Source organism: Mastigoproctus giganteus, chromosome 13 (genome assembly GCF_048544385.1).
Source record: "Mastigoproctus giganteus isolate SK-2022 chromosome 13, ASM4854438v1, whole genome shotgun sequence".
Taxonomy (NCBI): domain Eukaryota; kingdom Metazoa; phylum Arthropoda; class Arachnida; order Uropygi; family Thelyphonidae; genus Mastigoproctus; species Mastigoproctus giganteus.
Genome location: NC_143587.1, coordinates 104967117 through 104983123, shown reverse-complemented (window position 1 = coordinate 104983123; position 16007 = coordinate 104967117). Strand labels below are relative to the sequence as shown.

At 36.9% G+C, this 16007-nt stretch overlaps 1 protein-coding gene across 1 annotated transcript in view; it reads left to right on the top strand.

Annotated features, from left to right (window-relative positions):
• Positions 1–7689: 7689 nt before the first annotated feature.
• The window catches only part of LOC150076326 (gamma-tubulin complex component 2-like), a 210126-nt gene continuing 201808 nt past the window's right edge, over positions 7690–16007 (top strand). Inside the window, 2 exon segments of the mRNA XM_090388143.1 lie at positions 7690–7780; positions 10150–10367. Of these exon segments, the coding sequence (XP_090244269.1) occupies positions 7705–7780; positions 10150–10367 (294 nt within the window). The 5' untranslated portion in view covers positions 7690–7704.

The window sequence follows — 16007 nt, the reverse complement described above, 5'->3', positions numbered from 1 at the left end:
CTGCTCCAATTTGTGCAGCAGTCTTCCATGTGGAACAGTATCGAAAGCCTCTCGATCCAAGTATATAATATCAAAGTTATTCCCTACATCCAGTTCTTTTGTGACTGCATCATAGTATCCAATCAAATTGGTCAGGCAAGACTTCCCCTTAACAAAACCATGCTGTGTCTGAGCTATAACTGAAGTCTTGTCTAAATGATCCTGCAGTGCTTCTTTAACCAGTGCCTCCATTAATTTTCCAGGAACAGAAGTTAAACTAACAGGTCTATAATTATTTGTGTTGTCCTTTGATTCTCCTTTGTGAATTGGGGTTACATTTGCACATCTCCAGTCCATGGGTACTTCCCCTGAGTCCAAGGAAGCTCTCATAATTATGGCTAAGGGTTTGCTTACTTCCTTTGCTGCTTCCTTTAATATAACTGGATAGATCCCATTCACCCCAGGTGCCTTTCTTGTATTTATCTTCAGCAATTTCTCCTCCTCTTTACTCTCAGTTATTACAAGATTCTCTAGCTTACTGCGAGAGTTGAATACACCTCTGGCATTCCCCTCGCTGAATAACTCCTCATGTGTGAATGTCGATGCAAAATATTCATTCAGTTTGTTAGCTACCTGAGCAGGATCATCAACAGTTGACCCATCGATATCAAGTGGAGCAATCTGATTCATCCCCTTCCTTCTAGAGTTTACATAAGTAAAGAACTCTTTGCTGTTTTTCTTTGCATCGCTTGCCAAAGATTTCTCTTAATCTGCCTTCGCCTGCCTAACCTCCTTTGTAACTTGGTTACAGATCAACTTGTATCTATCATAGGCTTCTGTGTCACGTGCTAATTTGTATGTATCCCATGCATTTTTCTTTTCTGCCATATGTCTCATTAGTTCATCTGACATCCACTTAGGCCTAAACGTTGAACAATATTTCTTAGTTGGTATGTAAAGCCTAGTAGCGTCCAATATAAGTTCTTTGAATGCTTCCCATTTTGAATTTGCTGTTGGTAACATCATCAGTTGGTCCCACTGTATGGAATTTAAATACTGTCTCAGTCCATCGTAGTCGCCTTTACGAAAGCAATAACCCTTCCCTTTACCCCTAGTGGTAGTTACCTCTTTGAGTAAATCCCACTTCAGCACACTGTGATCACTGCCACCTAGTGGTTCATTTATCTGCAGATTCTTAATGCATGAAGAATCACTACTGATAATCAAATCAAGAGTATTACTCCCTCTAGTTGCCTCCCGAACATGCTGATGTAGAAAACAGTCATCCAATAAATCCACAAAAGCCTTGCTAGTGTGTGAGTGACCAGCCCCCAAATTCCAGTCGATATCTGGGAAATTAAAATCCCCCATTATAAGACTCCCTGATTTACTGGCCCACTGTATTTCCCCGTACAGTTTCTTATTATGCTCATCAGAGTCATTAGGCCTATAGCACACTCCTACTCTCAATTTTGATCTCCCAATGCTTATGTCACACCAAACTGACTCGACACTGCACTGTCCAGCAATGTCGACTTCACTTCCTTGGATTTTATGTATTTCTTAACTAATAGCATAACCCCTCCTCCCTTCCTATCCTGTCTATCCTTTCTGTAGACATTGTACTCCCCAAATTCCAGTTCTGCATTCCTTATATCTGTGTGACACCACGTCTCTAAAATCCTCACAATATCTGCCTTTGATGTTTTGAGCAATACCTCAAATTCATCAAATTTATTTACTAAACTCCTAGCATTGGTGTACACGCAAGTATACATGCACCTGTTCCTTTTCTTAGCTACCCTAACACAACCTATGTGTTTATTTGTACCCCAATGATTCCCAGCAGTCTCTGAATTATCCTGCATCTTATTTTCCAGGCTGCAGCTCATTCCAATAGAAGCAGTGCAAGAATCACTTTCACCTCTGCCAGTGGCTACTGTTAATCTATTAGTCCTTGTATCCCCCCAATCTAGCAGTTTTCTGACCCACCTAACACTGCCTCGATAGCATCAGCAAACATTCTTGCACCCTTTCTATTTAAGTGTATCCCATCCCTGTAGAAGCAGTCTCTCCTGTTAACAAGTACAGACCAGGCTGAAAAAAATTCTACCCCTTGAGCCTTGCACAATCCTTCCAGGGCCAAATTGATCGACAGGGCTCTCATCATATACTCCCTCCTATCATGTCTGGGCAGAATTGCAGACACTTTCAAATTCAATCCTAATTCACAGTTTTTTTCCAACAGTGACCTGTACTTGTTAAGTAATTCCACCGGTCTCCTACTCTTAATATCATTAGTGCCAACGTGTACAACTATATCATCTTTTGTGCCTTTAAAAGATGATATCCGCTCTACAACGTCATCAGCCTTTGCCTCTGGCAGACATACCCTGGTCCTGTTCCACCTATCCTTTTTAGAAAGCATGTTTCCCATTTCCCTGATAATAGAGTCACCAACAACTACTAGTTCCTTTGGGACCAGCGCATTCTGCCTTGGGCGCTGCCGCTGTGTTGTGCGATGACCAAGTGCAAGCTCTGGCATTGGTGTGGGCAGCTGAGAGCTTGATGGGCCCCTCACTTTTAATGCTTCGAGGGCATCCACCCTGTCCTTCAAGCTCTCATATAGGCCCATAACAATGCTGAGTTGTCGCCTGATTTCCTTACACTCCTTGCATTGCGCACACACAAAGACATCCCCCATGGCAGTATCATGTCCCGTACCTGACTGCTCCACAAACATCAAGCAATTTGTGCGTTTTAATAGGCTGTGATTCAGAGGGCAACTGCCCCCCTCAGTTCTCCCCTGAGCCACAGCACTCCCATTAGCTTGAGCCTTTTGCTTTGCTGCTCTGGGTTTCTTGGCGCAGTATAACCTTAGTTGTTTTTGCGCCAATAAACCCAAAATCAAATTCAAATTCAAATTGCTGCTCTGGTCAGAGTCATGATTTCAATTTAATTTCAATAAAATTTCAATTTCAGTACAAAATTAAAATCCTAAACTTATATCTCAACACAGTTATAACTCTATATTTATGTTTCAGTATCGAGTGTTATCTACGAAATCCCTTTATATAACTTCCGTATCAAGTTAAGTATTAATTATTTATTTTTTACTAATTATTTATGTTACATAACCCAAGTCATTATACGTATAGTTAAAAGTACAATTTAATTGACAATGAAGTTCAACAAGATTAATTATCTGATTAATTGACAATATTATGTACTATACTATACTATATTATGCTTATGCTGTCTATTTCGAGATATTTTGTATCGCGTAGCAATGGCGGCTATTTACGATCGGTAAACATGTGGATTTGATACCCTTTCCGATACTAAGTAATACCTACAAAATCTCTATCTAAGTTACTTTAATCTAAGTATAGTAAATAAGAATATAAAACTACTCTAGAAAATAAGTTAATATGCCAATTTAAGCTAATAAAACAGAAAATAAATCAGAAAAAACTTCTCTCTTCCAGGAGCACTAAAAATGTATGTCCGCACAGGCTACCATGTTATGGCTATATCAATGCTGCAGTTTTCAGAACTAAAGCCTTTCTTGGTAAGAGCAACTCTTTGTTCCCCTCACCAATCTCATTGCCCTTCTCTGTACTCTTTTCAGCAGTTCTACATCCTTCCTAAAATGAGACCTCCAGACCTGTATGCAGTACTCAAGGTGTAGCCCGACTATATACAAAGGAATAATTACCTCCTTATCCCTTCTAGCAAAATTTCTGTATATCATTGACAAGACCTCATGAGCTGCTCTGGCTGCCTGTCTGCATTGCTCAGAAAACTTCATATCTGACTGCACAATTACTCCCAGGTCTTTTCCATTCTCCACTACCCTGAGTGTTGTACTGTACAGTTGGTATGTCACTTTGGGGTTACTGCTACCCATATGCAGTACTTTGACAAGTACAATGTTAAACTTAATTTGCCACCTCTCAGCCCATGTGCCCAACTTTTCTATATCCTGTTGTAGTATCATACTGTCATTAACTGTCATTAACCCTGCCAACCTTCATATTTTCTGCAAACTTCGACATTAAGCCTGATATACGTTTATTAAATATCATTGATAAATATAGAAAACAACAATGGACTCAACAGCGAACCCTGGGGGACTCCACTAATAACATTAGTCCACGAAGGGCGGTGTCCATTGATTACCACTCTCTTCTCCCACTCAGCCATACCTTTAACCATACCAGCAACTTATCCTTAATGATAAGTACAGTTTGTACAGTAGTCTTCCATGTGCAACAGTATCAAAAGCTTTCCTGAAATCCAAGTATGCGATATCAAAATTATTTTTTGATTCCTTTCCAGTTCCTTTGTGACCATCTCATAGTATCCAATCAAATTGGTCCAACAAAACTTAACAAACCCATACTGTGTCTGAACTATAACTGTAGCCTTGTCAAGATGATCCTGCAATGCTTCTTTAATCAGTGACTCCATTATTTTCCCTGGAACAGAAGTGAAACTAACAGGTTTGTAATTACTTGTTTCACCCTTTGAAATTGGGGATACATTTGCAAATTTCTAGCCCATGAGAACCTCCCCTGAGTCCAAGGATGATCTCATAATTATGGTTGAGGGTTTGTTTACTTAGAATATAGGAATATTCAATACTGTTAGCTACTTCAGGAGCTACCGTAGTCAATTCATGAGTAAATTTTGGTCCTTGAATGAGACATTACATTGTTGTTTGATTGGAGTATATTTTAAGGTTTCCAAACACCCCCCCCCCAGCAAAAAAACAGGACACGTTATATTCAATAAATATATAAATAAAAATGTTCATAGAAATATACTTCCCTCTGGCATGTTGAGAAAGACATATATGTTTATAAATGACTATTTTGACCCGATGTTCACCTGGATGGTGATGAAATCAGTTTCTAAACAAAAAATGCAAATGTAGTTAGTTCTGTATTTATGATATTTCAATTTACACTGTTTTGTTTTGCTCCAACAACATCAGTATTTTATAATACACTTTTCTGTTATGAGTTTCAAGTTTCATTATTACAGGGTTACAAAATTTTGAGGGGCATAGCAGAATTGCTCACAGCACAATGAAATTATGCATGCCAATTTTGTGTGCCATTCCTCTGTTTGTTTGTTTGTTTGTTTTGGGTAACAAAAGTACAAATTGTATCCAATGTGCTCCAACTGCTAGAAGTGTATATTTTTCACTGGTGCACAGTTACATGTGCACCAGTGAAAAAAAATCATAGCAGGCAATCTCTTTAGCAATGAAATTAGAAGTGTTAAAACTGGATGTGATGGAGAAAATCTGACAGATGTAAGCTGAGCACTTAACTTTCCAAGAACCACTATGAAGAATCTATGAATTCTGACAAAATTATAGAATGTGTCACAGTTTGGTGCCATTAAGTAGAACTAGAGTTATGACCAGCTTATTGTGTGTGCATGTGCCAAAGCTTAAAATTCCCTGCATAAAAAAGCCTAGATAAAAACTACTTAATTCCATAATTGTAGATAACTTTATACAGGGTGTTCATTTTAAAAGAAGACCATATTATTTGTTTTAATTGCAATGCTAGCAAATAACAGTCGTTGGTGTAATAGTGTCCAGGGTGCTAATGGAGGACTGGAGAAAGTAACAATTTTCAAGTGTTCAGTTTGTCAAACACCATTGAGCAGCATGTTTTTTTTAATAGAATCATACTTGGAAACAGTCTTACAGTGACTGTCAACAAAAAATTTGTTGAAAAATTCTCTAATATTAACTGTCTATGCAAAGCTGCAATTTTCAAAATAATAAAGATGTTTTGTAAGTGTGGATCAATTGGTAATAAGGAACATGAAAGAAGGATTGTTCTTATATATGACACCGTAGATGATATTAGACAATTTCACAATCTCCAAACAAATCTCTATAAAAATTTAGCATTCAAAGTGGGGTATCGCTTGATTTAGCTCATTTCACTGTAAGAAAACACCTAAAGCTCATGCATACTATGAATTCAATACTGAATCCACAGTATGCACGAGCTTCAATTTCATGATAATGTTAAACAGTTATAGTACTTTTGCTGGTAATTTCAGTACCTTCATGGTTTACTTTGCCATGAAGGTTTTGAAATTTTGAATAAAATTTTTTTTAATAGTTCTACTTTATTGGCTATATGAACAGCCAGAATTGCAGAATATGATGTGCTGAAAATCTACACATTTTTTGTACAACTGCCTTACATACCCAAAAAACCAGTGTTTGGTGTGGGTCCATATTTTTGAACAAATTATCTCTGATGTTTACCAAGGCATCATAACATAGTTTATTCATTGTTAGAGGCAAATGAAAGAAATATTTGGCTCCAGCAGGATGGGACAACCTGACATACCACACTCTCAGCCAAAGAAATGTTTCAAGAGTTTTTTGAGGACAAAATCATATCACGAGGACTATATCCACTTAAGTCTCCTGATTTAATATCCCCAGACTTCTTTGTATTGGGATTATTAAAGCAAAAAAGCTTACAAAATCAATCCGCAAAGTTTTATTGATACACAAACTCTGTCATGTCGCCTGCAGCATGATCAAAAGAGTGAATTTTGTAATGCTAACAGGGGCACTTCCAGAATTGTTTATAAACTATTATTTGTTATTTATTTTGATAATAAATTGTAATTTCCCTTCTTTTTGGGTTTACTTTTAAAAATAAAATCAGGTATTCCTCTTCATGCTGCTATTCAAAGAAACACTTAGACCAGCATGCCCTTTTTTAAGTCACTTATCTTACAGTATATTTACGGAAAATAGTAATTATTATTATTATTAATTACAATTTTTTCATGGAACACCAGTGTTCCACCGAAACACAGTTTGGAAATGCCGACTTACACAAAGTTGCATTCATCAATCCTGGAGATCCAATTAACTTGGAGAATCTTGGAGATGATTTTGCTGTTAAACTGTTTCACAGTTGCAGGCAGATAATCAGGATATTGCTACTTTAAAGTTTATTGCCTGTGAAATTAAATATCCTCCGGTGTGTGTCATCCATGTCATGGGGCGCTGATCGTCATACCCTCATCCATCTTTATAAAGCTCTCATCAGGTCTCGCTTGGGCTATGGCTCTCCAGTAAATGATTCGGCGCCTCCGTAGCCAGGTGGGCAGGAGCAGCAGTGCGTAGCACACGCTTCTTGATTAGACCGGGGTTCGAGCCCGTGCCCACCAAATATGGAGGATGCAGAAAGGTCAGGGAATGACCACCGCATATCCCCGGATCAATATGGCCTTAGTTGCTAATGCTCCTAAAAAACAAATAACAATAAAACAACAACAACAACAACAAGAAAGTAAATGATTCAGCGAGGAAAAGTACTTTAGAACGACTAAACACCATCCAGCAATGTGCTTTGAGAGTCGCTCTAGGCACATTCAGAACCTCCCCGGTTCAGAGCCTGTACATCGAAGCTCATGAACCTCTCTTACATCTTCGCAGAAAATCATTACTTCTGATGTATGCTGCAAAAATCCGTAGTCTGCCCTCTCATCCTGGTTGGAGATGTCTCTACAATACCGAATGCGAGTCATTTTACATCAGTAAACCTAATGAAAACTGACCTGCTCCACTTAGATTTAAGGAACTGGCTCAATCATGGAACATAGAAATCAGCAATATATTTCAGGACAAAACACCACCAGATCCACCCTGGAAAAATATCTGTGCAATATATGATGACTACTTTCAACAGTGGGGAAAGAACACGCTGTCTCCTTCCAATATCGCACAGTTACATGCAACTTACACTCTTTCTAATTCAAACGCATGTGAAATCTATACAGATGGATCAAAAACCGAGACCCAAGTAGATGCTGCTGCAATCTTCCTATCATTTAGCACTTCTGTCTCATTGCCAATAGAATGCAGTATCTGCATTCTGTTGGCAATAGAATGCAGTATCTGCACTGCTGAGCTCTATGCTATAAACTTAGCTCTGGATCACATTATTGAAAATCTGATTCCGTCTGCTTTAATATACACTGACTCACTCAGTGCTGTCTCTGCCATAAATGCTAATACCAACTCCTCTCACCCTGTAATAAAGCAGATTCATTCTAAGTTACTTGCCTGTAAGGAATTGAACCAAACTGTGACATTCTGGAATAGCCAGCAATGAAAGAGCAGATCATGCAGCCAAACAACCAGAAACCACTATTTCGCAGACTTTTCAATTTCCATATACAGATTACGAACACATTATCCGTAAAGCATGTTATAACAGCTGGTCATTAATCTGGGAAGGTTATCCAGGAAATAAACTCTACCAAATAAAACCGGAACCAAAGCTGTGGCAATCCGGGTTCAGAAAAAACAGGCGAGATGAAATAATATTAGGAAGGCTAAGGATTGGGCATACGCACCTCACTCACCTGTATCTGTTAACTAATGACAGCGCTCCCCAATGTACATCATGTCAAGTACAACTGACCATTCGACATTTGTTAGTGGACTGTCCCCACTTTCAAACCATCCGCTTAGACATCTTTAAGTCAATTTCTAATACGCAGTCATCAATAAATTTATTACAGATTCTGGGAGATGATTTTAATCAAAAAACTATTTACTTTCCTAAATCATATAGGAATATATCATAAAATATAGTTATCACAATTAAGCTAATATTTCATATTCACCATTAGAAAGACACAATATGGCCCTAGCAGCCTATCTGTCATTAAACACAACAACAACAACAACAGTACTGCAACAGGATCTAAAAAAGTTGCGCAGATGGGCTAAGAGGTGGTAACTGAAGTTTAACATTGACAAATGTAAAGTACTGCATATGGGTAGCAGTAACCCAGAGTACCATACCAACTGTGGAGTACTACAATCAGGGTAGTGGGGAATGAAAAGGACCTGGGGGTAATTGTGCAGTCAGATATGAAGTATTCTGTGCAGGCTGCAAGAGTAACTCATGTCTTACCAATGATATACAGGAATTTTGCTAGCAGGGATAAGGAGGTGATGTCCCCTTGTATAAGGCAATGGTCAGGTCACACCTTGAATACTCCATACAGGTCTGGAGACCTCATTTTAGGAAGGATGTAGAGCTGCTGGAACGAGAACAGAGATTGGTGAATGGAACAAAGGGTTGCTGTTACCAAGAAAGACTTAAGTTCTGCAAATTGCAGCTTCTGGAGACTAGGCACCTGCTAGGTGATCTAATTGGGTGTATAAGGTCTTGAGTGGTTTGAGCAAGTGCAATGTTGATGGGATTCTTCCTCTTGCTCAGATTACTGCCTGAGAGGATATAAATTCAAATTAAGGAAAGACAATTATAAAAGAGATGTTTGGAAATTTTACCTTTAGCCATCGGGCTGTTGATAATTGGAACGAACTTCCATCTGTCGTAGTGGAAGCTGACAACTTAAATAAGTTCAAGACAGAACTAGACAAACATTTGGAGTGAATGGATGGGTGAAATGGGAAGGGTTTTTTTTTTTTTTTTTTGGCTGATGCTATATAAGCTTGCTTTCTTGCATCATACGCCTCTGCTAATGTTACCTCAACACTAGAACAATTCCTTACTGAACGAGTGTGCAAGTGATAATGAATGAGTAATAATAGAGACAACTTTATTAAAAATTCAGATATCTTCATCCTTTGAAGAAAAGGATAAAAAGAAATAAAAATTGGGGGAAAAAAATGCCTCTGCACACACACACCTGGTCATAAATATTGTATGATTTTATTTTAATTTGGTTAGGATATCTTGATACTTAAGGATGCATTCCTGTAAGAATCACACCTTGTCAGGTATAATTCTAATTATAACATTAATTTGCTGAATTAGGTTTCGTGGAATAATTAATGTTCTTTTTTCTTTATAGTAATAATTATTTTTTGTTGATAAGAAACCTAGTCGAATTTTAAACTTAACTCAGTATATTTTATTGACACATACTTATCCTTTATATAAAAAAATACCTCAAAACAGCAGTTTTTTTATACAAAGGATACAATTTTTTAAAGTAAATTGGAGAATTCATTAAATTTGTGTATTTGTTTTCTGTTCTTATATTCTCAAAAAATTAGATTTAATTCTGAAATGTCATAATTTCTGTGTTTTTTGGTTATTTTTTATATATTTCTATCTACCTTACTATTTAATTGTTTTTAAACAGAAAAATCTCTCTTTGAATATGGGTTAGTGAATCATGCATTAGCTGCTGCTATGCGTCATCTGATCAAAGATTATTTTGTGTTGATTGCACAGTTGGAACATCAGCATCGCCAGAAAGCTCTCTCTTTGCAGAAATTATGGTTTTATATTCAACCAACTATGCGCAACATGGAAGTACTATCTTCTGTAGCTTCTAATATAAACAAGGTAAGCAGGTATTTGCATTTTAAAAACAGCATTTTTATAATTATTGTAATATATAACGTAATTCTCATTGATTTTTCACTGATGGTTAGCCCGTTAAGTCAGGTCAGGCCTGTAGACCTTTTTCATGTGTTCTACAGTGACCTAAAATTAGTAAAAAATGTGATTGGGAAGAAGGGGGGGGGGAAAAGTATTGTACTTTTTTTTTTTTAACCTGCCATTTCTCTGAATTTTGGCAGTGTAAATTAAGGGTCCTGGAGTTGATGGCATATGCCTAGTAATTTTGAGCAAAGTGGCAAGACTGTATTGAACCATTTAGGTTAATTATGAGGACATCACTGGACTCAGGAGAGATTCTTGTAGATAGGAGAAGTGCCAATGCATATTGCAATACATAAAGTCAGTTCTGTGAGTTATGTGGGTAACTACTGACTGGGCAATTTCCTCAGTGGCAGGGAAAATCATGAAAGCAGTGATTTAGAGTGCAATACAGGAACTTTAAAATGATAGAAATGGAATTCTGAAAGAAATACAGCATTGTTTTGTAAAAGGAAAATCATATTTAATGAATCTGGTTAGGTATTTTGATAGAGTCACTCATGAGTTGGATGTAGGCAATAATTTCAACATTGTTTACCTGGATGTTAGCAAAATACTTGACTTAACCCCGCATGAGAGCTTACTATATAAGCTGAACATGCTGGAATTGCAAGTGAAGTGGCAGAGGACTGTGGTTAATGTTTGCTCTTCAGATTGGGCTAATGTGTGAGGGTTGTGGTTCCCCAGGGATTGGTACTGGGACTATTGTTATTTTTGATTTTCTTAAATGATAATATCAATGCACAGATATAGGGTGTAATGTCAAAATCTGGAGACTATATAAAGATTGGGAGGGTCATTAGTGATCAGGTCAAGCAGTGCTCCTTCAGGATGACTTGAATGGGCTTCATCAATCATCAAAAAAGTGGCAGTTATGTTTTAATGTAGCAAAATGCAAGGCCTTACATTTGGGGAATAGCATCTCCAGAATAACTTATAAACTTGCTGGGGTTGAATTAAAAGTGGAAAGAAAGAGATTTTGGAGTTCGGATCAAACACACAGTTCTCTGAGCAATGTCGACAGCTGGCAAGGAATGCCCAGTGTCTAGTGAATGATTTATCAAATGTGCTTGTAAAAATAGGGAGGTCATCATCCAACTCTATAAGGCGATACTGTGTTCAAATATGAAGATTGCACCTAAAAAAAAAAGAAAAAGATATTGAGCATCTTGAAAGGGTCCACAGACAGGCATTTCATCTGGTGAGATCAGTGAAAGAACATCCATATGAAGAAAACTGAATTTTCCCAAGCTGTCAGCCTCAGCCACCATTGAAGGCACTTATTCCAGTAGTTTGCATTTATGGTTCCTCTAGTTCTGGAATCATTTATAACAGGGAAAATTTCACCCTCATTTATTCTACTTTCTCCTTGCAAAGGCTTACACACATCAAGTCTCATCTAAGGTGCCTAGTTCCCAAGCTCTGTGCCCACATATTTGAAGTCTACAAAAATGCACCTGTTTTACAGTAAACCCCCGCTATTCGCGGGGGTTTACTGTATTTATATATATATACAAACCTTACTTTATCCCCTTGCATTTCTTTAAATCCATCTTGGTATTGTCTTCAATATTATACAACATATTTTATACACATTATGGTCGCAATGCATAATTGCTGTAGCAAGTGCATTGGCCCATAAATATTAGTTAGTTTGTTACAATTTATTAATTTTCTTTCCATATTACTCACTCACACACACACACACACACACACACACACACACACACACACACACACACACACACACATATATATATATCTCCAAATTGAGGTTCCGTATCTTTTGCCAAATTCTTAAATAAAAATGCACCTGTTTTACTAAACCCTGTTTCATGTTCTGAAATGTCACTTTCATTCAGTAAAGACCAGAGAAGCATGTATAATATTTTCCTGAAATTTCTTAAGTAAATTCTCTTTTGCCAGTCAAAATACACTTGAATTCTCACTAAAAGCTTTTATCAGCTGCCCTCAAGTTACCTCTTGAGTACGCTTAAATTCAGTGCTTTCATTCAAGTCAGCAAGAAGAGAACCTTTTCTTGCTGGTTTGAATGGATTATTTTTTGGTCTTCAGCTCTTAAACAATTTAAACAGGATTCCACCTTAATCTCAACAGTATCCTCATCAGGACAAATTCCTTTACTTTTTTCCAAGGATATACTTCGCATACAAGAAATAACAGAAGTAATTTAAAAAAAAAAAACTTTACATTTCTCTTCCCTGTGAACATTTTGACCATTATGAATGAACTCAGCTCAAATAATGTTTATTCTGTACATTATTGTAGCCATTGTAATGTGACAACAACCTATATCTTCAGTGCAAATTGAAAGCATTTATTTTTTCAAGCCAGAACGAGTCAGAATATATTATAAATAAATTTGAAGTGCTGGTCAAGACATCAAATGCTGACTTGTTGGGATATCAGAAACATGGTGTCACACATATAAAAGATGCAGAATTTGAATATGGGAGTACAATATACAAAAATGTATAGTGTTGGGTGCCACATGATACTCTTTATACTGTGTATCTTTCTACAAACTGTGTAAAGGCCAGAGATGTGAGTTTTAGTGTTGGGTTGTGTATACAGAAAGGACAGACAAGATATGATGGTGGAAGGGTTATGCTCTTAGTTATGAAGCACATAAAATCTAAGGCAGTGCTCCAGTTGATGTGGGTTGGTAGCCAGTGCAATGTTGGTGTGACATAAGCAGTGAAAAAGCAAAAATGAGAGTAAAAATGTGGTTTTTACCACATGATGAGTACAGTGTATAGCTGTACAGAGAAATAGTGGGCCAGTAAAATCATAATGTCTTATAATGAGGGATTATCCAGATATTGACTGGAACTTGTTGGTTGGTCACTCACAGACTAGCAACACTTTTCTGGATTTATTAGATGACTGTTTTCTATGGAGCATGTTAGGCAGCAAGAGGGAGTAATACTCTTGATCTGATTATCAGAGTGATTATTCATGCATTAAGAATCTGCAGATAAAAGGACCACTAGGTGGCAGTGGTTACATTGTATTGATTTAAGATTTACTTAAAGATGTAACTACCATCAAGGGTAAAGGGAGGAGTTTTTGCTTTCATAAAGGTGACTACAGTGGGACCAACTGATGATGTTACCATTAACAAATTCTAAATGGGAAGCATCAAGGAATTAATCATGACAACTACTAGGCTTTTCATACTACTAAGAAATACTCCAAGATATTTCTAAATGGATGTCAGATGGGAATTGATGGCAATTTTGGCAGAGGAAAAAAAATTCATGGAATGAATATAAATCAGTGTTTCTCAACCTGCGTGCCGTGGCACAGTAATGTGCTAAGAGTAGGTTTCAAATGTGCTGCGGAAAATTTATTATCTTCTACTGACAAGTTGTGTGTATGGAAAAAATATGTAAAATAAAAAAAATTTAGAAATGTTTCCCTTTACTGTTGTTTGTTATTTGGTTTTTAGGAGCATTAGCAACTAAGGCCATATTGCTCCGGGAATATGCGGTGGTCATTCCCTGACCTTTGTGCCTCCTCCGTATTTGGTGGTGATGGGCTCTGAACCCCAGTCTAATCAAGAAGCGTATGCTACGCACTGCTGCTCCTTCCCACCTGGCTACGGAGGTGCCTTTCCCTTTACTGCCAAAACGAATTATACTAAAATAATTAATAAGCAAAACATTACAGCTGTTAAAGACAAATATTGAGCATAATCCTTCCATCCCTTGATACCGAAAATTATTTGTGGGTAAGAGACTCATTTGCTATAAGAAACCTTCCAACATTGGAACTCAATCTGCAAGAGGAAGAAGAATTGGCTGAGATCCGTAGTGACCAGTCACTGAAAATTCACTTTAATACCACTAATATTAGCAAATTTCGGATTAAAATTCAAAATGAATTTCCATTAATTTCGGAAAAGGCAATTAGAATTTATTGCCTTTTGCCACTTCCTACTTGTGTGAAACAGGGTTTTCCGCTTTAAACGAGATTAAAACTGTTAATTTTTTACTTATTTTGTATAAATTTCATCTATGTTCAAAAAAGAGATATTAAAAGCATTTAAAACAAATAATAAGTGTATTATTAAATATACCCAACAAAAAAAAATTTCCCAAACTAGAATATATGAGTACAGGAACTCACCGACTTATGTAATACTCGACTTATGCAAATTTGACTTTATGTAAATTTTTGCTGACCAGTGCAAACTGAAAAAAATATGGAAACTTATTTTGCATCTGTAGGGATAAATGAAGGTATTGTGAACCCAATAACATATTGTGGCTTTTTTTTTTTTTTTTTTTTTTTGTAATTCGTTCCAATTTCTTGGAAGTTTAAAATTTCACTATATTACTAAGCTATTTATCTCTATAAAAGGACATATTTATAATGAAAATTGCACAATGCTTTCATCGTTATCATATGTTCCCATTATAAGAATCAATTTTGAATGCCTTTCTGATATTTTTCTAAAGCACACATCTGGAGGTCATGACGAAAAACAATTTTCACTTTCCTATTTATTGGGCTTCCTGTTAGTGCAATCTATTATAAACAGGTAGTAAACTCAATCTTATTGCATTTGCAATAATACCAATAACTAGAATTCTTTGGGTTTTTACGTTACGGTATTATGGTGAAATGAGTTCCCCTTCACTGAAATCTTCAATCATATAAAAAACAAGTTTTCAGAAACTTCTCTTCGTTCCTATTTACGTATTACAATGATGAAGGGAAAAGGACCAACGGAAAGTGCAAGTACCGGCAGTGCTAGGAAATTTAACAAAATTGATTTAGAAATGAAGATGCAAATGATTAAGTATGAAGCAGGTCAAAGTTTGTCATCTATTGCAAGGGAATTAGGTCTCGCTGCTTTAAAAGCGAATACTATTTTAAAGGACAGTGCGCATATGAAAGAAAATGTCAAATAATCAATGCACTTAATATCAACAGTGATCACAAAATAGTGTGTGGTGCTATGTCGAAGATGGAACAGCTATTAATAATATAGATGGAAAATCAGATTCAGAAGCAAGTGCCTCTGAGTCCAATGGCCATTCAAGCAAAAGCAAGAAGTATTTATGAAGATATTAAGGATAAGTATGGCGAACCCCAAGCCAAGTTTGTGGCAAGCAATGGGTGGTTTAATAGGTTCAAGCATTGCGCTGGTTTCCACAGCGTTAAAGTATGTGGTTAAGTCACCAGTGCCAATTCTGCAGCTACAGAGAAATTTTGTGATGTGTTGGAAAAAATTAGCAATGAATGGTGCACTACTTGTGTACCATTCTGGAAATCCTCGTGCATTAATAAAGTTACCCTACCCGTGCATTTCCGATCAAACCAGAGAGCATGGATAGCAGTATCTCTCTTTGAGGATTTGTTTAAATTCTGCTTCATTCCAGAGGTCGAAAAATATTGTAAAGACAACGATGTTCCTTTCAAGATGTGCTTCTATTAGATAATGCTCCTGGTCATCCTATGCATCTAGATGATTTCAATTTGAAAGTGAGAGTCATATTTATACCGCCAAACACAAC